Source organism: Quercus suber, unplaced genomic scaffold, assembly GCF_002906115.3.
Source record: "Quercus suber isolate HL8 unplaced genomic scaffold, Cork oak 2.0 scaffold_239, whole genome shotgun sequence".
Taxonomy (NCBI): Eukaryota; Viridiplantae; Streptophyta; class Magnoliopsida; order Fagales; family Fagaceae; genus Quercus; species Quercus suber.
This window is the reverse complement of record NW_027069696.1, coordinates 153710-179352: the sequence shown is the minus strand read 5'-3', so window position 1 is coordinate 179352 and position 25643 is coordinate 153710. Positions and strand designations below refer to the sequence as shown.

Genomic DNA, 25643 nt, shown 5'->3' with positions numbered 1-25643 from the left:
ATGAATGAAGAAGGATTTATACCTCTGGGCGGGTGGGGTCGCTGGGAGATCAATCAAACAATTGAATTTGCTTGTTGAAACCGGCCGGTGTATAACATAGGTATGTCTTTTTCTTTTTTTCTTTTTTTTGGGAAAATGATAGAAAACTTTGTATTAATGAAAGAAAAGAGTACACGACTTGGTGGACCGAAACTCTACTACACAGTGGGGGGCAACACTAATTTGCATGCATATAATGCTAGACTATCTCTACGTCGCATAAGCATTCTTTTGCCCCATTGTAGCTGCCAGCCTAAATTATAAACAGGGTTCTCGAAAATGCTGACGGTTCTTTTGGGTCTCATCACTAAAGCGAGCTTTCTTAAAGTCGCTGGTATTCGGACAACATGCTAGGAGCTCACTCCAAAATCAGATCCGGGTGCACTTGACGATTTTCCAAACAATACGTGCGAGCATTCCAAATGGACTATGCCGCCATAACCACCCGCTACTATTAGTGCTACTGCTACTCCAACTTGCGGTTTTTAAGGATCACCCTATTTGTATTTCAAATGGCAAACTATCATTTTTATATAAACTCACTATTTTTTCTGTTACTTATGGTCAATACATTAAAATAGAGGTAAAATTTGTTGCACAAAGTTGTGTTCCTAGTCTTTTTCTTTTGCAAGTCATCTAATTAAAACTAATGTAAAATCATCTAATTCTAAGTTTAAAGAAAAGATCTTCATAGAAAAAAAAAATTCAGTATTAAGAAAAAAGAAACAATTTCAGAATAAAATTAAAAATATGAAAATCTTCATGTTTAATATAACTAGTTGATCGTACAAGCTTGTATCACGCTCTTATATATTCATCAACAAAAATAATTAACAGAGGAATCCAATAAGGAAAAGACAGCTTACCTACATATAGATGGGTTTAAAATTTAAATCATGACTTTAGACTCGGCAAGATAATAATAATAGTAAAAACGACTTTTGGATTGAGCAAGATTAGTTATTGCTTAACAAACATAAATCATAATTGCAAAGTTGCAATGCCAGCCTACAACTAGCTTTGTCAACAGAAGTTAAAAAATCTACCCAAAAAAAAAAAAATTCACTACGAATGACTTTGAACTAAATTTGTTGCACTACGACTTATAGCCTGCTACACCACGCCACATAAATAGTTATAATCCAATCTACTGAAATAACATCATTTTACATAGCTTTCCAATGATTCTGTGAGCGGATTTCAATCAGTAACATTCCTCAGACTTGATACATATCACAATCCTACAAAGAAGACGGCATTTGAACACAAGGCTCAGTCCAATTGATTTTCCATATATCAAGGATACACTCACTTTTCCTTACAAAATTCAAATAGGCTGCTGCCTGTGCTATTCAAGGTTGTTCCACTAATACCCATTTCAATGTTCATCTAGTGTTCAAATCAAATTCCCCAACTTCTCGCCACCCATCTTGCATGCCTGTTTCTCCATTTTCGGTCTCTTCATCATTCAAGAAATCTTCAGATGGCTCCTTCTCATCTCTCTGATTATTGTTTCCCCACCCATTTATCATCTCGTCTGCATTGCCTCCTTGCTCCTGCTCTCCCAAGTCGTGCCCAATTGCATCGTTGCCTTGGGATCCAAGTGCACTTGCTCTTATTGGGCCCCGAGCCAGTGACTCAGCCCGAGCTTGCTCTGCCTGAACCATTGCTGCCATTCGCAATTTAGCCTCATGAGCTTCCCGACCAGCCTTCTCTCGGGACTCTATCTCTGCTCTTATTTCCAGTGCAGCTCGCTTCTCCTCTTGGAGAAGAGCCTGCTCAATCATCAATCTCTCCTCAGATCGAAACTCCCCCAAAGCGCGTTTCCGAGATATTATGTTGAAGGCAAGGGCCTGCTTCTCAAATGTGGCTGTAAACTCCGCAACTTTAGCAGCTATGTTATGATCCCACTGTTGGGATCGAGAGGGCATTTGGCCTGTGGTGTCAGAATCGAGGATCCTATCATCCTCTTCTGCCTCATAGTCTGCCACCACATGGTAAGGTAGTAACCTGCATAAATTTAGCGGAAAATGGGGAATGAGATATCCTACAAAGTACAACAAATTCGAAAATGTCACTGTACAGATAACTTGGATGAATACCAGATTCCAGTTATAACTAACTCTTGCTCATTTATTGGAAAGATTCATATGAGAAGCAGGGACCAGATGCCTTACATGCAATATATTAAGTAAATGTTATATCTTCTAAGAAATGACTACACTATCAATTCAATCATTAAGCTCCCCCAGAGAGAGAGAGAGAGAGAGAGAGAGAGAGTCATTTTTCAACATGTCTCAAACCCTCCAACACACCCAATCAAGGATCAAGCAATCAACACATACGTAGATTGAATGGCTATTTGTACATAACATACTTATTTGCTAGATTTTAGCTTTTATGTACATCTTTTTAAATTCTCATTTTTTCTCACTTTTTCAAAGTACAAATATACTTTAGCACATTTTCAGCAAAGGTTTAAATAAGCTAATGCCAAATGCACACTAAATAAGCTAATGCCAATCTATTAATCCTTATATTTTTTAATAAGTTATGAAAAAATAAGAAAAAGAAATGTAGGAGCATCTGAATGCAAAAGCCGCATAGAAGTGAATTCACGGCAAGTGCAAGCATATCTGCTCACATCAGTACCAAAGTACGAAAATGATTTCGGCAACCAAAAGGGCTGCATATGCTATCCATCTCAAGCACATCAGTGGTGCTAACTAATTGCCTTTTTCATAAACAGAATGCCCAACAAAGCTTATCTTCATATACATAATACATGTACTAGTCTAAAACTTAATTTCAGACAGAGAGAGAAGCATATGCATAATTCTTCAAAAAGATCTATGAATGAGCCATGAAGGAGGCTCTGCTGTCCTTTGGTCATCTATTAATCCTAATATTAAAACCAATTTATCTCTTTTATCATGCAGAATCAACATACTCTAGCAACATATCATAAGACAAAAAACAACTTAAAATACCAATTTATACCAAGTGGAGTGCACAGTTTTTTTTTTTTTTTCCCTTGCTGGATATGTAATTAATTAATCAGTAAGTACAACAACCGTTAAAAACTAATGGTAAAACAAGAATATTTTTACCTCTTTTAATTGTTACGAATTAAAGGTAAGGCATACTGCCATCCCAAGCCAATGCCTAGGAATCAAAAAAATGAATTTTTACCTTGTGTTAAAGATTGGACTTTTGACATCAAAAAAGATTGGACTGTTGACATCAAATTGAAAAATCTCAAGAAAACATTGAAATGGACAAATGAACTTTTACCATCCTGTGAATGTTTGAATCCAGCTAAAGTAGCAAGGATGCTTCTAAAAAGAGTATTCATATCCATATATAGTACATATACAAAACCAATAGTTCCTGGGTACTTCCCACAACCACCAGTTGAAGTTTTCAACACTCTCGTAGGTATTACAAGCAAATGATATTAGAATCTGAAATTTGTATTGCAGAAATATTAGATACAGCCTCCCTCTCCCCCTCCCCCTTCTCAAATATAACCTCTATTAGGCTTGAGAAAAAGCATGTATGGAATAAATGCAATAATATTGTAGCGGAGGTCATTGTCCACTGGGAAACAAATATGTGTAAACACAAAATATCGCCGTCTAAGTTGTAAGAGGGAATCCGCTTAATTTTAATTTGCAGTTAAATACATCCCCCCGAAAGCTAGACACATTTACCTACACAGGGGACTTCATCTCACCCGAAGAAGTACTAGTAAGATGACAGCATGCATTTGACATTTGATACAATATTTATTCTCTGCAAGTATCATATAAATGCATATGAGAAGGTTATTTAATTATTTATTTATTTATTATTATTACACTATCTGAATGAAATATGAATAAAACAGCATCAATGGAAACTGGGTAACTTCCTCCTCAAGTGATTACATGAGTAATTTTATCACGGCATGCATGAAATGCATGCTACTTTTGAATTACATTATACACCCCTACAAGGGTAACAACCAAGTGGCAAGTTAGCTTGCTACCTAATATTCAATGTGTATCCATTACTTTCTCCCCAAATTTCAGCCTCATAGATACCCATTCACCATAGACAAAATTGAGGCCGTTGTTACCATTGCCACCATGGCCAATGGAAGTAAACGATGTACAATGATCATCACCAATTACAGTGGAGAAGCTAACAACACCATGAGTAGCCATGGAAGAGGAAGACATCATGATTAAATTTGCTAACAAAGAATACGATTAAGCATGAATAACTCATTACCCATTGAACTAAGAATGACAACAGGTCTTTCTAGTTTCCCATCCACACTTCTACCAACCATTCCTTTTCAACCAATAAGGACAATCGTTTCAACTTAAAATCAAGTCAAATAATTTTTCCCCAGATATGTATCACCTTTGAAGGGAGAACACTTTTCAAAAATTGATATGTATGAAATAACCAGATTCATTAGTATGTCCAATGAATGCTCTTTCTAAAAGGATCTAGAACTATTTAGTGATATGAGAAATAATCATGACCGTTCATCCAAAAAGAAATAATAACAACTAATCCTTCATTTTCAATCCATGGTTGTACAGATACATACATTCGTGTTCGTGTGTGTGTGTGTGTGTGTGTGTGTGTGTGTGTGTGTGTGTATAACAATGTGGGGCTAGAGAAGCACAACATTCAATAGGAAAAAATAGAGACAAGGAATACTTTCTTTCTTTAGTCAAAAAATTGATGCACAAGATTGCAGAAAAAGAACCCAAAAGTATAGAAAATTTTAGAACATAAGAAATGCTTTTCAAGCAAGGAATTTGTAAAGAGAAATCTGCAAAGCTGACTAAACATGAACAATCATGTATGTTGCTTAAGAGAAAACAACAGGAAACATTCTTTTCATTTTATCAAATATGAAATCAACGCCCTTATTGGCATTAAGATATATCTTATATGGAGCATCGTACAGGCTACTGTTGTTAACCTGAAAGTCTAACTGTGACACCAACTGTCACAATAACAGCTTCAGATAAATAAATCCCACTTTCCCACTTCAAGCATCAAATTACACTTTCTGCATTTTCTTATTTTATTATTTTTCATGCCTATCTGCTTTTTCACTTGGATGCAGTTATAACACAAAACCAACATGTATATATTATGTAGAAAAGTAGAAATGACAGGCTGTCCAAAATAAAACTGCATAGCAAAACATTTTTACACCATATGGCACATGACTCTGTATGCCAAAACCCAGATTGAGTTCATATCTGCGTCCTTATTTTTGGGGAAACCATTTGATAGAAAGACCAAATTCACAAGCTTTCCAACTCTCACTTTGCCACATTTATTAATATGAAATTTAAGCAAATCATACCCACCAATTGTTCATACTAAAGTGCTATATGTCACAAAACACCAATTTTCTTCTGTCCTTATGTACATAAATGCTTTTATTCACCGATCAGCAAATTTTATATATGAATACTACTATGCAATACATAACTACCCATTTTTCTGTCTCCATTAGGAATCAACCTTTCAGGGTAATCACCAACTAGAAATTCAACAACAAAGCTGACAAATGCTTACAAAAGCTCCGGTATTAGAGCTGCAGCTACCCATTCAAATGTTTCCATATCAAATGTTACCCACCATTTGGCATGCAAGATATGAACAAAGTACCAGAAATCCAAAACCAGAGAGCAATCCAACAAATTTATACAAATCAGCAAATTATTGATTCTACATATATAATCTTACCCAAGACTATGCCAAGAGCCTTGTAGCTCGGTGACATTGCCTGGTCTTCTTTATGAAAGGAACCAAATTTCAAATCAGGCCCCAATAACTACTTGTAACAATTGAATTATCACCCAACCAAAAAAAAAAAAAAAAAAAAAATTCTTAATCCTATTTTTCTTTCACTTTCACACTTCAAAACAATGCACTTCTCTTCAACCACTCAAAATGCGATTACACAACAAATGCACACATAATTAGAGTCAGATAAAGCATACAAAGCTCAAATCTTTATGCACATACAAAACCCATTAATTTCTTCAAACAAATTTTCTCAGCAACCAAACAGAAAGTAAAAAAAAAATAACAAACAAACAAACCTTTCGCAGGCGTCTTCGAGAGAAGTAAAAGGTCGCTTGAAGTCCGGGTGGCAGATCCGCCAGGCGTCCTGGTAAGCCATATGGAGCTCCACCTGGTTCCCGGATCGGATCCCCCTATTCTGTTGCTGTTGTTGTTGTTGCTGTTGCTGTTGCTGCTGCTGTTGCTGTTGCTGTTGCTGTTGTTGTTGTTGCTGTTGATGTTGTTGTTGCTGCTGCTGTTGCTGTTGCTGTTGTTGCTGAGACTGTTGTGGCTGTTGGGGTTGTTGTTGTTGAGGAGGAGGGGTGGGATTGTTAGGGTTAGGATGAAGATTAGGGATATGATTAACGTTGTTAGGGTTTGGGTTTTGAGTCAGATTCATGGGTCTGAGAGGACGCAAGTGGGCATCGATGTTTGAAGGGAACCGAGACATGGCCGCCGCTTGTTGTTGTCTTTGTAGCTGTTGCAATAGCAGCAATTGTTGCTGCTGCTGTTGTTGTTGATGTTGCTGCTGCTGTTGATGTTGTTGTTGTTGTTGCTGTAGCATCATTTGTTGTTGTTGTTGTTGTTGCTGCTGTTGTTGCTGTTGAGCTAGTACCTTTGCCTCTTCCATCTTTTTCTTTCAAACCCACCAAGAAAAGAAAAGAAAAAAAGCAATGAAATTTAAAAATCACTCAATTTCTCTCTGTAAAACCTGACCTTTTTTTTCTCTCTCTCTCTTGAATAAAAGATCTGTGGCTTTCTCTCTGTGTGATGTATAATGAATGAGATATCCCTCTTTTTTGGCACACTACGGTGGTGGTGAAATGAAGCTGAGGCCTGAGAGTGAAGACTATAGTGTGTGAGAAGTGAACCAGGCCACACCTAAACACTCCCAATTCTTTTTCTTCTTCTCCCTTTTTATTGTTTGGATTAGTTACATTATTAGTGCTCAACTTTTTTCTAATGTTTCAAAATGGTTCGTATTCTTTAAAAAATTTCATTTTGGTCCTTACACTTAAATTTGTGTCCAAAACGTTCATGTTGTTAATTGATGAATATAAGAGAGACATTTATTTAGAAAAGTTTAGTGGTTTGAGCCTAAACTTGGGTTTGAGTTTAGCTTGTTTGCTAAATAAATGAACATCAGGGCTATCCATCCCCAATTGAGACCCGCCAAAACCGTTCGACTTAAAGTCACCCGAACTAAAATCGTCTAATCTAAGCAGAGAGGCAGTTAGTAATGGGTCTCAGACTTCAACAACTAATGCCAGTGTGTCGAGCGGCGGGTCTCCTTCTCCTAAAACCCGAGCAACCTGATCTGATCGACCAAACCTTGAAAGAAGGTCGGATCTACTAAGATCCATTTGGATTCAGCAAATAAAAGGTGGTTTTCAGTGAGATTTGGTGAAGATCCTGTAGTTTTTGGCCAAAATTCATTTAAATCCAGTGACAAAAATGTGTTTTTCAGTTAGATTCGTTTAAGATCTCATGTTTTTGGTTAGATTTCTTTGTTTATGCTCAAATCCAACTATGATCCAATGGTTTTTGCTTAAATCTGGCGAAGATCTAACAATAAAAATACAAATCATTGTCAAGAAAAACCTTCGCCAACATATTTATCAACTTCGATCGACTTGACCGTTGTCCAACTGAGTTCGATCTGACTCTACTTATAGTTTTTCACAATCGACTACTGGTCTTTGTATTGAAAACTCAATGTCATTAGGTTGGTTGCTGGTTGGTCTCAAACCCGACCTGTCCGACCCATGGACGACCCTAGGTCAAACATAAACAAATATTTTCCTTGACAGAGTTCAAGCTTTCATAATCAACTTAATTTATTTACAGTTCTAAATATATTCTTATTAATATGGAAAAACATGACTAAATTTTAATTTTTGAGTAATAAAATTATTACACGTCCCAAATGATTGACTTCTAACTGTTGAGCCAATTTCATGTTAGAGCATGAGATTATAAACTTATAGTAAGAAAAAACATAATTTTAAAGCTAAAATCAAACTCACTTAGTGTTCATTTTATAATGAGTGTTCTTTATCATCTAATCAAAAGACAACAATTAATTTTTGGTTTAGACTTTGACAGTTATCATGTGACTATGGCAGGACACCTGTCGAAGTTTATAATGGGGTTTATCTCAAATTTTATTTATTTTTTTTAAGTTGGACAAAGTTTATCTACAAAATTGGTTGTACAAAATTTGTTGTAACTTAAAATCCTTACTCAATATCTTTTTATTGGAAGTAAATTTTGACAAAGTCACAATTGGATTACATTTTCTTTTTATATCTTTTATACTTGTAAAATTTCTAGAAAATTAAAGATCAATAGCTATGTCATCAATAAATTGTTTAAATTGCAAGTTTTTGTAGTTTAAAATTATGTATAAAATATAACCTTATAGATCATATAATAAATAATATCTGATTGGCACAAAATTTGACATGTGTATTAAGAGCATAAAGAATATGCCATCTAATGGTTAGATTTTCAAAATATGTAGTAATGTTAATGATATTGAGTAAAGTTGTAGCCTTATGTTACAACCAATTTTGTAACTAAATTTTGTCCAAAAAAAGTTCTTAAAAGGGTATATATATATATATATATAGAGCAAGATTTAGGTGCAGTACTTAGGTATCATTTTTTAGGTTTCTTTTATAGATTCTGCCATATGGATTTTTTCTCATGGGATAAAAATGTATGTTTTAGTTAAGTAGTCACATGGCTAAATTTTAAGAGAGGAACTTAAGGAACAGCATGTCCATACATACATACATACATACATACATACATATATATATATATATATAAAACAGGGTTTTTCTAAAAAAAAGGGTAAATTACAAATTTGGTCTTTATCCTTTACACCATATTTCAGTTTAGTCCATAACCTTTTAATTGTGTCAATTTGGTTCCTAACTTTTTCAGTATTGTGTCAATTTGGTCATTGTCGTTATTCCTTAGATGGAAAAAGCTGATGTATTATATATTAATATTTGGCAACTAGGATGCGATATATACTGCTAGATTAATTAAAAATAAAAGGGAAAAGAAAATCTCAAAAAATAAAGAAATTTAAGGTGTTTTGTACCCATCCAAGTTTTGGGTTTTGATGGGTATAGGGAAAGCAAATGCCTCCTAGGAACACTGATTTTGAGCTCACAAGAAACCTTTTCTTCTTCAACTCTTCCTCATAGTGTTGAGAGATGGATGGTACCAAAATTCTTCCACACAACGGTAGTGGCGTTGAATCTTCAAAATCATTGACAATGGGTCAGAGATCTGATTTTGTTAGTGGAAGATTGGAAACCTTTAAAAAAAAAAAAAAAAAAAAAAAAAAAAAAACAAAAAAGTGGTTGAGTTTATGGGTCCAAAACCTAGATTAGATTTATTTACTTTTTAGTTTTTAGTTGATATTTGGTTGTAAAAAAATCTTGGAATTGGTCATGGGAAATCCCTGTGATCTCATCGGGGTAGATATAGTACACTGTGCTAACCATCTATCTTTCCTTAAATTAGGATAATGGCTTTTTTCACCCAACCAAACAACATAATCTGTGAGAAATTGAATAGCAAACAAGATCGACTCCAGAAATTGAATAGCAAACAAGATCGACTCCGAACAAGTAAGCAAAGTAACTTTCCTATTTGCAACTTCAGGGATTCTAGGGATGGAGTACTAATTTTAGGGATTTTAGAGCCTATTTAGTATCCCCAAACTTATCTCAGTCATATGTACATATTTTAATTTAGTTTCTATTCTTGAATTGATATGGCGGTATAATTAGTAGATGATGTGGAATGAAAAATAATTTTTTATTATTTCATTTGACACATCAATTTTTTTTCATAAAAAAGATAATGATAGAGACTAAATTGACATAATATTAAAAGGTTATGAATTAAATTGACACAATTGAAAGGATAATGACCAAATTAAAATATGATGTAAAAGATAAAAGATAAATTTTGTAATTTTTCAAAAAAAAAAAAAAAGTTTATAACGGGGTTGTAGCTATAAAGCCTAAGGCTTAATTCCAGGCTTTGAATTGGACAGTAAAACCCTCTCTAAACCCTCACATATTTCCCAATTCATGTGGCTGTCAAAACACAGAGGTTGCTGTACAAGTCAAGTAGGGTTTCAGAGAGAGAGAGAGAGAGACGATGGTGAATAAAAGAGTGCATTAAACTAAATTAAAAGGGGCTTAATCGGAGTCCCTATGCTTCGGACTCCTCACAATCTTGCTCGGTTAGTCACTACCCTCTATCTCCGCGTTCCTATTCCTCCACTCTTCAAGCTAGCTAGAAATATTTGCTTTTTCTTTTTCTTTTTTTTGTTACAAACAGCACTAATTGAAATCAACAGGTTTGGGAAATCAAGAGTTATTGCTGTAACTCGGGGAAAAGTTTTACTAGTGTTCTGTTATAACCACTTGTTATTGTTAGTTGCTACTGCTGATTGTGTTTTTTTTTTTTTTGATAAATCAACTTGATTTTTCCCCCCCCATTTTCGTAAATTTTGTGATGATAACAGCAAAAGTTATTATTTTCAGAATGAAGTACAAAAATCATGTTTAATGAAATGAAAGACAATCCCCACTGGGAGTTCCCCTGAATTACATGATTCAAGGCTCTGGCGAGTGGGGTCATGTATCCATGGTTTATTGTTATTATTATAGTGTGATGACTGATGAATCATGATAACTGCAAAAGTTAGTATTTTCATATTTCTAAAACATTTTTCTATAATACCCGTTGATTTAGAGGTATATAGTTATTGACTGAATATATATACATTATCTCTGAGGAGGAAAGGGATCATTTGCAGTATAGTTATTGCTCAATGATCTCTGAATTGAGCTTTTGTCATGGTGATGGTGTTATGTTGACCAGCATATTATATAAGTAAATACCCAGTTCAATTCTACATGTTCATGAGCTGCAAACATTTTGCTATCTAGAACATTGCCCCTTGTTTAAAAGATGTATCCACTCTAATTCTATTTGCTTCCACTAACGTTTTTTTTTCTTGGGCAGTGAAGAACTTGCTTCTTGCTTCCCTCTTGTCCTGCTGTCATATCACAAGTGCAAGAGTAGCCACAGCATTGGTGTGCTCTTTAGATATTCTGGCAATTGTAGGAACTACAGTGTCCAAATTCCAAATCATTCCTATGGAAAAACTTTGAGGCAATCTGGTCGCCCTCTAAAATTTGCAACTGGTGAAACCAATTCTATTCTTCGATCAAGTGGTCTTCAGCACTGGTTCAAAAATTGGCAAGAACTCAGGAAACATAAATTGACGGCAAGCACTTTTGCTGGGGCTATTGGTTTTTGGCCTCGGCGAAGAGCCCAACTATGGTTAGAGAAAATTGGGGCAATTGAGCCATTTTCAGGCAACCTGGCTACCTGTTGGAGTAATATAAAAGAAGAGGAAGCACTTGAAAGATACAAGCTTATAACGGGAAACACTGTTTTGTTTCCGGAATTTCAGGTTTATGGTGAGAGGGACCCAAAAGATGATTGGCTAGCAGGTTCACCAGATGGTGTAGTTGAGAGGCTAGTTTATGGGCTGCCTTCACGAGGAGTGCTGGAGATAAAGTGTCCATTTTTCAATGGAGATATGAGCAAAGCTGTCCCCTGGTCACGTGTCCCCCTTTACTGCATTCCACAAGCTCAGGGTTTAATGGAAATAATGGATAGGGATTGGATGGATTTCTATGTTTGGACTCCTAAAGGGAGTAGTCTATTCCGATTATACAGAGATGTAGAGTACTGGCATGTGTTAAAAATAGCGCTCTCTGATTTTTGGTGGAATCATGTCCAGCCAGCCAGGGAGTTGTGTAGTAAATCTGTGATCACGGATCCCCTGTATCAATTACGAACAATCAGGCCAGCACCAAGACATGAATTATGCAGTTATATTGTTTATGAAAGCAGGCGCGTTGTTAATGACTCCAACTTGTTGATGCGTGAAATTTATGGAAAACTGCAAAACTGATGCATTTGAATGTCCACATTTTGGGTCTTTGAACTTTTGTGGCTTAAGCAGATGGGGTTCAATAACAAGTGATTGGAATATTGTTTACCTGAGTTGTTGGAGTAGTTGAAATAAATTTTCACAGGAACTGTCACCTGCACAATACAGAAGAAAATACATTGCTAGCAGAGGCAGAAATTCTGTTAATCAAGATATAATCAGATCTCTTTATTGAAAGAGAATGCAGAAGTACAGTCCTTGATATTACTACCACAGGATGAATATATTTCCCTTTATATAGGATCGGTATGATAGATAACAAATGGGGAGACACAGTGGTGATCTGAAGGTTCAGAACTTTGTCAGTTACATCATTGGCTACACTCTGAGGTGCTGAATACATGTAAGCTTCACTTTTCTTCATTCCTTTTTGCATTTGGTTCACGTGAAAAGTTATGTCTGATAATGAACAAGTAGTGCACTGGCCACTGGTTAAGATCCACAACTGAATATGTTTGGTCAAGTTCTCTCTGCTAGCATTTGTTGTGCTTGGCCGATGAGCTGTAGCTCAAATGACACTTTCTCATTCCATAATAATAGGATGGATGATGGGGTTATGGGTTCAAAACCCACTGAGTCAGTGTGTAAATTAACAATAAAAAAAAGCAGCGGTTGCATCTGCTTTCTTGCAATTAAACTATGTCCAACACTGAGGCAAAGGAATAGAGTAGGTCCTATTGCTAGGACTATCTAACTAGGAGGTTTTGGTGTTGAGCAAAGTGGGCCTTCTGCTTGGGCAGTTTGGGTCAGGTTGAAGGGTGACCCAACCCCGACTCTAAGGGCTGTCAGTTGAGCATAGTCTTCATTTGGGCTTTGAGGTCTAAAAGCATGTTTGGGTTTGCTCAGGTTTGTTGAGTTGTTCAAGTTGAAGTGGAAGGGTCATCCCCTTTACTGCATATTTTCCGCGTATAAATATTGATTCCTCTGTAACAAGCATTGATAAACCATACCCTGGAAGGTATTAACTTGATAGATAAATGGAAATAGACTAGTTTTATGGGCTTATGTGCTTTGACCATGTGCATGTATGGCTTCTTGTAGTCTTTTGTTGTGCAGGGCTGTGCATATAGTGGTGTTGTATTATTTTCTGTAATACTATAGAATTATATTATTGATGTTTCCATTATTGATAGTTTATATGCATGTTTTTTTTTTGTAAAGACTACCTCATGCAAACAGAAACACAGCAGCCAGAAAAGTAAAACAAAACTCAAAAACTATGTAAAAAAAAAAAGTGAATCTATAAAAACAGGGAGAGAGTCACTAGAAGTGAGTCCCCAAATCCGAGACCAATCATATGAAGTGCCTACAAACAATGCAAGGAGCTGATCACCTGAGCTCTCCACATCCTCAAATGTGCAAATGTTGCACTCCCTCCAAATGCACCACACTAGACACAAAGGAATCAAATTCCAAATGTCAAACGAGTGTTTCCCAACCAATTCATCCACCCAATCAACAGATCTAGCACTAACACCAAAATATCTGAAAACAAACTCTACAACTGATAAGCCCCATCACAGTGAATCAATAAATGATCCACCATTTCCTCAAAACATTGACACATGCAACACCAGTCCACAATATAATAAGTTAATAACCTTACCTCAAATTGTCACCAGTGAGTATCTTCCCCCACACTGCTGTCCAAATAAAAAGGGAAACCTGCCGAGGGATGTTATTCAATTTATATGTATATTTACTTTTAAAGATTTTATTGTCATTTGAACTAGTGTTTATCATGGCAATGAGGTCTTGGCCGTATAGGTCAGCTATCTCAAGTTGTAAGAGTCTTGCCTTGTCTCTAAGTATATAGACATTCAATCAGTTAAATTAATCATTAATTGAGATTGTTTTTGCATATAAATAAGGTTTTCTCATTGGTTACTTGACATTTTCATTAGCTTCTGAAGTCCTGTATTATATTGAGTATTATGACAACTAAAACAGCACCATAGAATGAATTCTATGCCTTAACTTAGAGAAATAGAAGATTCACTAAAATTTTCTTGAAGACATTTAAAGAGGGTTGTTTATGGATCTAGCATTAAATACGCCATTTTGCTTTAATTTTTAGTTAAGATAGTTTGCACACGACATATATATATATATATATGTATGTATGTATGTATGTATGTATGCATGTATGTGCCATGCCCTGTTGTGATATTATAAAAGCTTGACCAAAAAAATAGAAAGGTAGAAATCATAAAAAAGAACTTGCTAATGAGCTCTAGCTCAAATGACATTACTCCCCTTGTTAGAGTAAGTTCAAGAGTGAGGTTTTGGGTTCAAGACTCACCATTTACATGTGTAGCTTACCATAAATGATTGCTCACTTGTTAGTTGTTAGGATTATGCTACAAAATTTTTCTCATCTCAGATCCATCAGATGATTGCTATCTAAAGTAATTGTTCAACATTATGGAGAATGAAAAATTAATACAACAAATCCATATGAGCATTAGTAGCAAGATAATTTTCAATTTTCTTTTGGTGTCAATAAGTGATGCGTATATTATTACTTAATAAATTTACAATAGAAATAATTGGAAGGAGAGAACCTGTCTCCTCCCCCTTATCTTTATATTACAGATGGCTACCTGTTTAATGTTTTTTCAGGCCTTTTGACTGCTGCATTATGTAGATGCTGTGGGGCACCAATTGAACATTTGAATTTCAATTGCAGACCATTTATCCAGATCCTCGTAGCAGTCACCAGTGACTCTGAATTATAAGTTGGCATTAACTGGTTAATGTCATTGTCATGGAGTGAGATATTAAGAAGTTGCTTTTGGCAAAATAGAGGGGACTTCTGAATAATGAATTTTTTTTTGGTTGAAAATATTAAGGAAAATAAAAAAGATGAAAGAGTTTGAGGTAATTGTTGTCCTCTGTAAGCTTTTGGAATGGGTTGTTAGCATAGTGGGGTTATTTCTTATAAAAAAAAAAAAAAAACCATAGTGGGATTATTTAGACATTTTTTATTATTTTATTATGGCTAGATTTTACTTATCAAAGAAAATAATTATGGCTAGATGTTGCAGATTATGATCAAAAGTTGCAAAGCTACATTGGAAATGTTTCACGTAACTATATATGATGGTGGAAACTGTGTGAGAATGACTTTGCCTCCTAGAAAAGGAGAGTTGTTAAAGAGCGAGCAGTGATGTGTCTCCTGTAGTTTTCAGATACACAGTTAATAATATTTTACAACAATCTTCCGCTGCTTAATCAGTTGCAGAGGAACTGCTTTGATGCTGAGTTTACTAGTCCTCTTTCAAATGAATCCTCTCAAATCACCAGGGCCAAATGGCTTTTTTCTGCCATCTTTTATCAGAGAATGCCAAGCATCACAGGTAGCTCTTTACTCTCTGTCACTCTCTCTTTTCTTCACTCCCGGTTTTCTCTTACAGGAATTCAATTCCACTTTTATTGCTTTGATTACCAAAAAAAAAAACTTCCCTAAAACACCTGCAAATTTAGACATCATCCTTTTTAATAGGGTCTTCACTTACTCTGGTTTTTTCAATAGATCCAAGGCTATACATGGATTTACTCAGCCCACACTCCATTAGTCTTTGCAATGTGGTCTATAGAGTTGCTACTAAAGTTCTCGTCAACAAGCGTAAATCAGAGCTTGACCTGCTGGTCGCTCACTCCTATTCTAATTGCCTTTATACACAATAGATCAATTTCTTTAACATAATCCTAGCAAGTGAGCTATATTCCTATTTAACCCCCCCAAAAAAAAAGTGAGCTATATTCCTTTACTAGAAGTAAGAAAAAGGGCAAGAGTGCAGTTTGTGCTCTGAAGCTTCATTTGAGTAAAGCTTATGTCAGCCACTTTTGTGCAGAGATGCTGAGCAGATTTCTCATTATACTGAATGCGACTTGTTTGCCGAATTATTATCAGAATTAAGGACTCCTATGCCTTGGAAGTTAGATAGTGCTGGCAAACAATGATTTTGGTGGGTGCTGCTGGAAACAGGAAGACTAAATGAATGGGATCTGCTTTCGTTTGTAAAGATAAAATTAGGAACAGAATACGAGCAGGGTTTTTCCGTTGGGAATGCCAAACAAAAACTACTGCAATTTTGTTAGCCTCCTTAGAAGACCTTTACAATGTTTACATACTGGTAAAGAGAGATTTGAAGATCTTAAATTAGACTAGTAGTGAGCTGTTCTGCAAGCAACCATTGAAAAATAAAGTCAATCACTGGAAAGAGGTTGCATTGTTGAAGGGCATTCATTGTCTTGGCAGTGTGTGCCAGTTCTTTGCTAACAAGATTGACAAGCCGTTCCAACTGTAATTTATGATAGTGAGAAAAAAGCTTCAAAATTCTAGAATAGACTGGCCATGACTATCTCTGCTTTTGTATCCTGTTTTAGTTTGGGTCTTAGCCCTTCTTTTGCTTATGGCTGTACCATTCATTGTATTGGTGATGTATTATGGAAGTTGGAGACGGTAATTGTTTTATTTTCTGCATAGGTGGAATGGTGAAGTACTTTTCCTTGACTTATTATTAACCATGGACAGTGTTATTACTGCATCTCATTTGTAACTGAAGGAAGCTATTTATAAAGAATAAAGTATGTAATTTCTGAGTTTGACCTACTGGCGTTGTTCTTCAGAGAGACGGTACTTGCCTTTCATTCTTGTTGCAAGACTAGGAGGCCAAACAACTAACTAAATAAAGAAACCACAATGTGGTTCTTTCCCCCAGTAAGAAACCATATATTAATTTTCCGTTTCCCATAGGCATGAAATAAGAACTTGTAAGATAATTTGTATTTGTATGATGAATGAGTAGGTGTAATATTTTTGATATGATTCAAGGCGTGTGACTTCAATTATATGAATATCCTGTTCCTTTGTTTGGAACAAGAGGTGTACATTCTCGACTCCCCCTGAGGACAAAAGGTAGCTGCGGGCTCACAAATATGTAGCAAACCGCAATTGCCTATTGCTTTGCAGCTAAAATTGGTTTCAAGGGAACAACTTTTGGCGGTCCACAAGGACAATGCCAACTTCAGCTGATTGTAACATATTACTGTTGATTGACAAGTTACTTGATTAGAAGAACTTCCAGTGGCCTTAACATATAGAAATATTGATAAATTTTTTCTTGCATTTGTTTTATTTATTTTGACTAAACATTGGGTATATATTGAACCAACACAAGAATTAAAAACAGCCTATATGGCCTTGACCTTGAAGACTCCACATGTAAGGCAAACTGACCATGAGACTTGTTCAAAATAGCCCATCTGCCCTCAAACTCACTACTCAAGCTAAACTGTCTTGAACAGATTGCTTGGGCTTCTTCAACTTAGGAGCACAGCTGGGAACTAGCTTAATTTAAGACAAACTGCTTCAGCTGGGATTGACTAGAACTTTGACAAGATCAAACGAAGAGGTTGAGTTGAAGACCTCAGCTAGGAAAGAACGATTATAGGACCACAACTTTTTTTGTTTACAACTAATTTTTCCCCTTCACTCACAGTTTGCAACATCACATTTGTGGCAAAGTTGTGGCACTAGATTTTCTTGCTAGAAAATCCCAAGTACCAACTAGTTCTCAACTAGTGGAAAACCATGCATCTCTAACGTCTAAAGTCACATTTTGCGGCCTTTTGAGAGAAGGAAGTGATGCCTTCTTTAAATTTCTTTTTCAATATAACTTTGCCATTAAGAAAGCAAAGTATATTGAAAAGAATTATTGTCCTGTGCTAACTTCTGGAATGCATAGACCATTAACCATGGCAACTGATTTATTTATTTATTTTAAATTTTAAATAGGAAGAATACAATTACATCACTCTAAACTTGCACATCTTTTGAAAAACAACTATAGAAGAAAACAGGCACGTTCTTCTACACTTGATTTTACAGGCACGTTCTTCTGACCAGACTTGATGGTGACTTGAAAAATAAAAACTAAAACCAGTTTTATAGAAGTGTCTGAGTAATGTTGTTTGTATTTTTTTGATATACATGTAAGTAAAAAAAGTGTGTAAAAATATATATAATATTATTTAAAAACTGAAAATATGTATTTAAGATAATCTATCAAACAGGTACTAAGCATGCTTAACCAATTTACCACACCATTTCCTTCATAAAGAAGAAAGTAAATGGGGGGTAATATTTAGGGGCTATTTGGTATCGGATTTTAAACAATAGTCAACAATAATATTTTTAACACGTATTTTTATAACACTTAAACACGTATTTTCACAATACTAAAAACTAAACAATAATATTTAAACACTACTGTCAAACAAGTTCTTAAACACTCGAGAATATTGCTCTTTGCCTTCCTCTTTTCACATGAGAGATGGGCCATATTGTGGACTCACGTGTAGTGCCAACCCCATGTATGAGGAAAGAGCAGTACTCTGGAAATATTTAATTATTTTGGTGGTAAATGTAAGTTTACACAACACTCATTTTACTCTTAGCCAAATAAAAAAATGATCAATACATAGCCCGCGCATCAAAATGAAGAGTTTTAAAGGACTAATAACAGCTCCCCTTAAACAATAACACCAAATTAAAAAGACTAATTATAGTATCACACTTTCACACACACTTTAGGTCCATTTGAGATTTGCTTATATTACTAAAATTGAAAGTTTTTTGCTGAAAGTACTGTAAATAAAGGTAGAAGTTAACTGATATAGTATAATGAGATTTATGAATAGTACTATAAAGTGCGATAAAATTCATAAATAATAGTATAAATAAGCTAAATAATCAAATAAATTGGCAAAAATAATATTTGTCAAATGTACGCTTTGTCACAATTATTTTAGATAACAAGTTTTAATTGGTTGAATGACATCATCACATAGATTCACTAATTTTTTTCCAAAACTTTAGTACGTGCATGTATGTAAAATAATTATTCAATTGTGGAAAATACTAAAGGGGGAAGTAAAAAAATCACACGCAGTACAAGTGCTGTCTTTATTTCCAAGTAACACTATAATAGGAAAATCATTCAAAGCCTCGGAGATAAGTGGGCCTTGAGAGGATTCGTCATCACCATAGTGAACTCCAACTTCTCTGACAAATCAACCTCATTACCATCAACAGCTTTCCACTCAAAATTCAAAACCAGATTGGCCACAAAATACTCCAAATGAAGTATTGCCAAACCAGAAGCAGGACAGATCCTCCTCCCCGCACCAAATGGCATCATCTTAATCTCTCTGCTTCCAGTTATATCAAACACACCATCATCACCACTCAAGAATCTCTCGGGCTTAAACTCCATAGGATCTTCCCAAACCCTCGAGTCCCACCCCATTTCTGCCACCATGAAATTCAAAGTAGCATTCTTTGGTATTAAATACCCATCCAAAACCACATCCTCAGTCACTGCATGTGGTACCACAAGATGGGCTGGTGGGTGTCTCCTTAAACCCTCCAAAACCACTGCTTTCAAATAAGGAATCTTATTCAAATCCTCTTCTTTCACTTCCTTTTCTCCATCATCAACAACCCCTTTAATCTCCACTAAAAGCCTCTCTTGGATTTGTGGGTATTTCACCATATTCGCCATAATCCACTCCAATGCTGTTGACGTAGTATCCGTACCCGCGTCTAGAAACTCTGAACACAAATTAACCATTTCCTTATCTTCAAGCTTCCTCTTTTCCTCAGGCAACTCCAAATCCAACAACGTGTCCACATACGACACAACAAACTCATCGTCATTTTCTTTGTCTTCTTTCATTTTACTCTGTCTTTCTTCCTTCACTTTCCTCCTTGCTTTAATCAAAGGAATTAACACATCATCTTGGTTTCTCCGAAGTTGAAACAACTCTTCCCAACGCTTACGAAATAAAATCCTTCCAATACTGGGGAAAAAATTGAGTATAGCAAACCGACGAGAGCTCAAAAGCAAGCGACGCTGAACCTCTTCGATTTTCTTAATCTGGGTTTCACCGAGTTTGTCTCCAAAACACATAAGAACCAACAAACAAAACATGGAGTATTGGAAATGGTCTTTAACAACGGATTCAGTGTTGGGACGAAGGCGATTGAGGAGAATATCCAAGACCCACTTGCGCGCGTGAGAGTAAGATTTCATGCGCGAAGGGTGGAGAATCTCTGAAGTGAGATTGCGACGAAAGAGTCGCCATGTGGGACCATAAGAAGCAGAGTTGATCTTGTGTTTGTTACTAGATACGATCACGGCTGTAGGTGGAGGAGCTGGGCGGTCAGCCGAAACTGCACTGTTTTGAATAAGAGCTTTGTGAGCGAGAGAGCGGTTGGCAACGAAGATAGCTGGGCTGAAGCCTATGTAAATGGTGATGATGGGTCCGTACTTGGCATGGAGTTTGCGGAGGGTGAGTTCCAATTCGAAGAAGGGTTTGCGGAGCCATAGGAAGTTGCTGAGTATTGGGATGCGTAAGGGTCCTGGAGGTAGCTTACCATGATTTTCAGAGACTTTGTTGAAAAGGAGAGATTTGAGGAGGGCTGAGATACAGAGAGAGACGACGATGATGAACCAGACTTCCATGTTTTGATTGAATAGGAGCTAAAAAGGTACAACCTTAGTCCTTTTTTGATAACCTTACAACCTTAGTCCTTATATTTATATAAGTGGAAGAGGACAAAAGAGGAACAAGAAAACCTCATCTTTGACTTGGCTAGAAGAAAAACATCTATTTTGTTATGAGATGCTTACAAGCTACTTCAATCGAGATTGACCAGAACAGATCAAACAAAGAGGCTGACTGGCTGAGTTAGTGATCTCAGCTAGAAAATCCCAACTAGTGATGTCTTCAACTTTTTTTTCTTCTTCAAATTAAGTTTGCCAATATAACTTGGCTAAGATGGAAATTAACCATAATTTTCTAACTATATAGTTAGTTTTCAAACTATATTTTTTATTAACATCTTGAGTCTAAGAAACTCGATTTTGGCCTATAAATTAAGTTTCAAAGACTCGATTTTCATGGTCTAATCACTTCTGATGTGACATCTTTTTTCACGTGGCGCTCTAAAAATCGATTTATAAACCAAAAGAATTTTAAAAATTTTTAAGTCTCACGCGCGGTCTCACCTCACCAGATTAGATCAAATTAGAGAGAGAGAGAAAGAGCTCACGCGGCCTGGGACTGATTTTTTCTGGCTTCTTTTTTCTTCTTCAGCCTTTTTTTTTTGCTCTGATTTCTTTTTTGCTGGGGTTGTTGTTCTGTTATATCTGGGCTTATAAATCGAGTCTTAGAGACTCGATTTTCATGTGGACGCCATGTGAAAAAAGTGTCAACTCGGACCCGATCAAAACATGAAAATCGACCCTCAAAAACTCGATTTATAGGCCCTAAATCGAGTCTCTTAGGCTCGAAATGCTAGTAAAAAAATATAGTTTGAAAACATTGCCTAATAACTATATAGTTAGAAAGTTATGCCCAGTTCCCCATTTTCTCCGTATAACTTACTTTGTTTCTTTTTGTTTTCCTGTGCTAACTTCTGGAATGTATAGACCACAACTATAGCAGATTATCTATTCATTTATTTTAAATACAACTTTTTTAAATACAACTAATGTAATTACATCACTTTAACCTTGTACACCTTTTGAAAGACAACTAAAGGAAGAAAACAGGCACATCTTTGTGGTAGAAGAGCAGTAGGTGTACAAGTCTTTTTTTTTTTTTTTTTTTTTTTTAGGTCTCTAAAACCCATGCCGCCCTCTGCCTTTGGTTTGCACAGTTTTTGCCAAGATATCCAAGCTGCCTTCTTCTCCCTTCCACGTTGACCCCACCAAAAGCCTCCCATCATTGAGTTGAGTTCTGAACACAGTGAGTCCGGGAGCTTGAACACATTCATGGTGTATGTTGGAGTGGCCTGTGCCACTGCTTTAATTAACACTTCCCTTCCTGCATTAGACAGAAGCCTCCCTTTCCAACCCGCTATCTTCCTCCCAACTTGGTCCTTTATGCGGTTAAACGCTTTTTTCTTCGCCCTTCCAATCAGTGGGGGTAGACCCAGGTACTTTTCATGGTGCTGTATAATTTGGGCTCCAAAGATTCCTTTTGCAAACTCCTTAATTTCATCTTTCGTATTCCGGCTGAAGAACAAAGAAGTTTTATCTCTATTTAGTTTTTGCCCGGATTCTTCCTCATACACTTCCAGCACCTTAGCCACTTGCTTACATTCGTCCACTGTAGCTTTGCAGAATATAATGCTGTCGTCCGCAAAAAATAGATGAGAGATCCTCGGAGCTTGTCTTGCAGCCGCCACCCCTCTAATCAGCCCCTCCCTTTCTTTCTTTTTTATCATTGCCGACAATCCTTCTCCACACAATAAGAACAAATATGGGGAAATTGGGTCCCCTTGCCAAAGGCCTCTTGAAGGAGTGATCAATCCTTTTGGCTCACCATTGATTAGCACCGAAAAAGTCACCGAGGTTACGCACATCATAATGAGAGATATCCACCTCTCCCCGAAGCCCATTTTCTTCATCATTGACTCAAGATATGCCCACTCAACCCTGTCGTACGCCTTACTCACGTCTAATTTTATTGCCAGACTTGATGGTGACTTGAAAAATAAAAACTAAAACCAGTTTTATAGAAGTGTCTGACTAATGTTGTTTGTATTTTTTTGATATACATGTAAGTAAAAAAAGTGTGTAAAAATGTATATAATGTTATTTAAAAATTGAAAATATGTATTTAAGATAATCTACCAAACAGGTACTAAGCATGCTTAACCAATTTACCACACCATTTCCTTCATAAAGAAGAAAGTAAATGGAGGGTAATATTTAGGGGCTATTTGGTATCGGATTTTAAACAATAGTCAACAATAATATTTCTGACACGTATTTTTATAACACTTAAACACGTATTTTCACAATACTAAAAACTAAACAATAATATTTAAACACTACTATCAAACAAGTTCTTAAACACTCGAGAATATTGCTCTTTGCCTTCCTCTTTTCACATGAGAGATGGGCCATATTGTGGACTCACGTGTAGTGCCAACCCCATGTATGAGGAAAGAGCAGTACTCTGGAAATATTTAATTATTTTGGTGGTAAACGTAAGTTTACACAACACTCATTTTAGTCTTAGCCAAATAAAAAAATGATCAATACATAGCCCGCGCATCAAAATGAAGAGTTTTAAAGGACTAATAACAGCTCCCCTTAAACACTAACACCAAATTAAAAAGACTAATTATAGTATCACACTTTCACACACACTTTAGGTCCATTTGAGATTTGCTTATATTACTAAAATTGAAAGTTTTTTGCTGAAAGTACTGTAAATAAAGGTAGAAGTTAGCTGATATAGTATAATGAGATTTATGAATAGTACTATAAAGTGCGATAAAATTCATAAATAATAGTATAAATAAGCTAAATAATCAAATAAATTGACAAAAATAATATTTGTCAAATGTACGCTTTGTCACAATTATTTTAGATAACAAGTTTTAATTGGTTGGATGACATCATCACATAGATTCACTAATTTTTTTCCAAAACTTTAGTACGTGCATGTATGTAAAATAATTATTCAATTATGGAAAATACTAAAGGGGGAAGTAAAAAAATCACACGCAGTACAAGTGCTGTCTTTATTTCCAAGTAACACTATAATAGGAAAATCATTCAAAGCCTCGGAGATAAGTGGGCCTTGAGAGGATTCTTCATCACCATAGTGAACTCCAGCTTCTCTGACAAATCAACTTCATTACCATCAACAGCTTTCCACTCAAAATTCAAAACCAGATTGGCCACAAAATACTCCAAATGAAGTATTGCCAAACCAGAAGCAGGACAGATCCTCCTCCCCGCACCAAATGGCATCATCTTAATCTCTCTGCTTCCAGTTATATCAAACACACCATCAACACCACTCAAGAATCTCTCGGGCTTAAACTCCATAGGATCTTCCCAAACCCTCGAGTCCCACCCCATTTCTGCCACCATGAAATTCAAAGTAGCATTCTTTGGTATTAAATACCCATCCCAAACCACATCCTCAGTCACTGCATGTGGTACCACAAGATGGGCTGGTGGGTGTCTCCTTAAACCCTCCAAAACCACTGCTTTCAAATAAGGAATCTTATTCAAATCCTCTTCTTTCACTTCCTTTTCTCCATCATCAACAACCCCTTTAATCTCCACTAAAAGCCTCTCTTGGATTTGTGGGTATTTCACCATATTCGCCATAATCCACTCCAATGCTGTTGACGTAGTATCCGTACCCGCGTCTAGAAACTCTGAACACAAATTAACCATTTCCTTATCTTCAAGCTTCCTCTTTTCCTCAGGCAACTCCAAATCCAACAACGTGTCCACATACGACACAACAAACTCATCGTCATTTTCTTTGTCTTCTTTCATTTTACTCTGTCTTTCTTCCTTCACTTTCCTCCTTGCTTTAATCAAAGGAATTAACACATCATCTTGGTTTCTCCGAAGTTGAAACAACTCTTCCCAACGCTTACGAAATAAAATCCTTCCAATACTGGGGAAAAAATTGAGTATAGCAAACCGACGAGAGCTCAAAAGCAAGCGACGCTGAACCTCTTCGATTTTCTTAATCTGGGTTTCACCGAGTTTGTCTCCAAAACACATAAGAACCAACAAACAAAACATGGAGTATTGGAAATGGTCTTTAACAATGGATTCAGTGTTGGGACGAAGGCGATTGAGGAGAATATCCAAGACCCACTTGCGCGCGCGAGAGTAAGATTTCATGCGCGAAGGGTGGAGAATCTCTGAAGTGAGATTGCGACGAAAGAGTCGCCATGTGGGACCATAAGAAGCAGAGTTGATCTTGTGTTTGTTACTAGATACGATCACGGCTGTAGGTGGAGGAGCTGGGCGGTCAGCCGAAACTGCACTGTTTTGAATAAGAGCTTTGTGAGCGAGAGAGCGGTTGGCAACGAAGATAGCTGGGCTGAAGCCTATGTAAATGGTGATGATGGGTCCGTACTTGGCATGGAGTTTGCGGAGGGTGAGTTCCAATTCGAAGAAGGGTTTGCGGAGCCATAGGAAGTTGCTGAGTATTGGGATGCGTAAGGGTCCTGGAGGTAGCTTACCATGATTTTCAGAGACTTTGTTGAAAAGGAGAGATTTGAGGAGGGCTGAGATACAGAGAGAGACGACGATGATGAACCAGACTTCCATGTTTTGATTGAATAGGAGCTAAAAAGGTACAACCTTAGTCCTTTTTTGATAACCTTACAACCTTAGTCCTTATATTTATATAAGTGGAAGAGGACAAAAGAGGAACAAGAAAACCTCATCTTTGACTTGGCTAGAAGAAAAACATCTATTTTGTTATGAGATGCTTACAAGCTACTTCAATCGAGATTGACCAGAACAGATCAAACAAAGAGGCTGACTGGCTGACTTAGTGATCTCAGCTAGAAAATCCCAACAAGTGATGTCTTCAACTTTTTTTTCTTCTTCAAATT

The 25643-nt window shown here is 36.3% G+C and overlaps 4 protein-coding genes across 11 annotated transcripts; 1 reads left to right on the top strand and 3 right to left on the bottom strand.

Annotated features, from left to right (window-relative positions):
- Window positions 1-1111: 1111 nt before the first annotated feature.
- LOC112027560 (uncharacterized) lies at window positions 1112-6869 on the bottom strand. The gene is made up of 2 exons (XM_024060242.2): window positions 6162-6869; window positions 1112-2049 (listed from the first exon to the last, which is right to left on the bottom strand). The coding sequence occupies exons 1-2, from the start codon at window positions 6749-6751 to the stop codon at window positions 1425-1427; spliced, it is 1215 nt and encodes a 404-aa protein (XP_023916010.1). The 5' UTR covers window positions 6752-6869; the 3' UTR covers window positions 1112-1424.
- Window positions 6870-10176: 3307 nt separating this feature from the next.
- On the top strand, window positions 10177-16799 carry LOC112028047 (uncharacterized). Of its 8 annotated transcripts, none has more exons than XR_010631745.1 (5): window positions 10177-10393; window positions 11182-12524; window positions 14871-15061; window positions 15229-15540; window positions 16039-16799. XR_010631745.1 is itself a non-coding variant. In XM_024060837.2 (2 exons), the coding sequence occupies exons 1-2, from the start codon at window positions 10365-10367 to the stop codon at window positions 12140-12142; spliced, it is 990 nt and encodes a 329-aa protein (XP_023916605.2). In that variant the 5' UTR covers window positions 10177-10364; the 3' UTR covers window positions 12143-14195. The 8 variants fall into 8 exon arrangements, 1 of the variants encoding a protein (XP_023916605.2); XR_010631743.1 differs by having other exon boundaries at window positions 14804-15061; XR_010631744.1 differs by having other exon boundaries at window positions 14804-15061; window positions 15220-15540.
- A 2214-nt stretch (window positions 16800-19013) lies between these two features.
- LOC136070527 (cytochrome P450 89A2-like) lies at window positions 19014-20747 on the bottom strand. Its single transcript, XM_065780561.1, has one exon. The coding sequence runs from the start codon at window positions 20713-20715 to the stop codon at window positions 19189-19191; it is 1527 nt and encodes a 508-aa protein (XP_065636633.1). The 5' UTR covers window positions 20716-20747; the 3' UTR covers window positions 19014-19188.
- A 2968-nt stretch (window positions 20748-23715) lies between these two features.
- Window positions 23716-25385, bottom strand: LOC112026531 (cytochrome P450 89A2). The gene has a single exon (XM_024059246.2). The coding sequence runs from the start codon at window positions 25351-25353 to the stop codon at window positions 23827-23829; it is 1527 nt and encodes a 508-aa protein (XP_023915014.2). The 5' UTR covers window positions 25354-25385; the 3' UTR covers window positions 23716-23826.
- Between the last annotated feature and the right edge of the window lie 258 nt (window positions 25386-25643).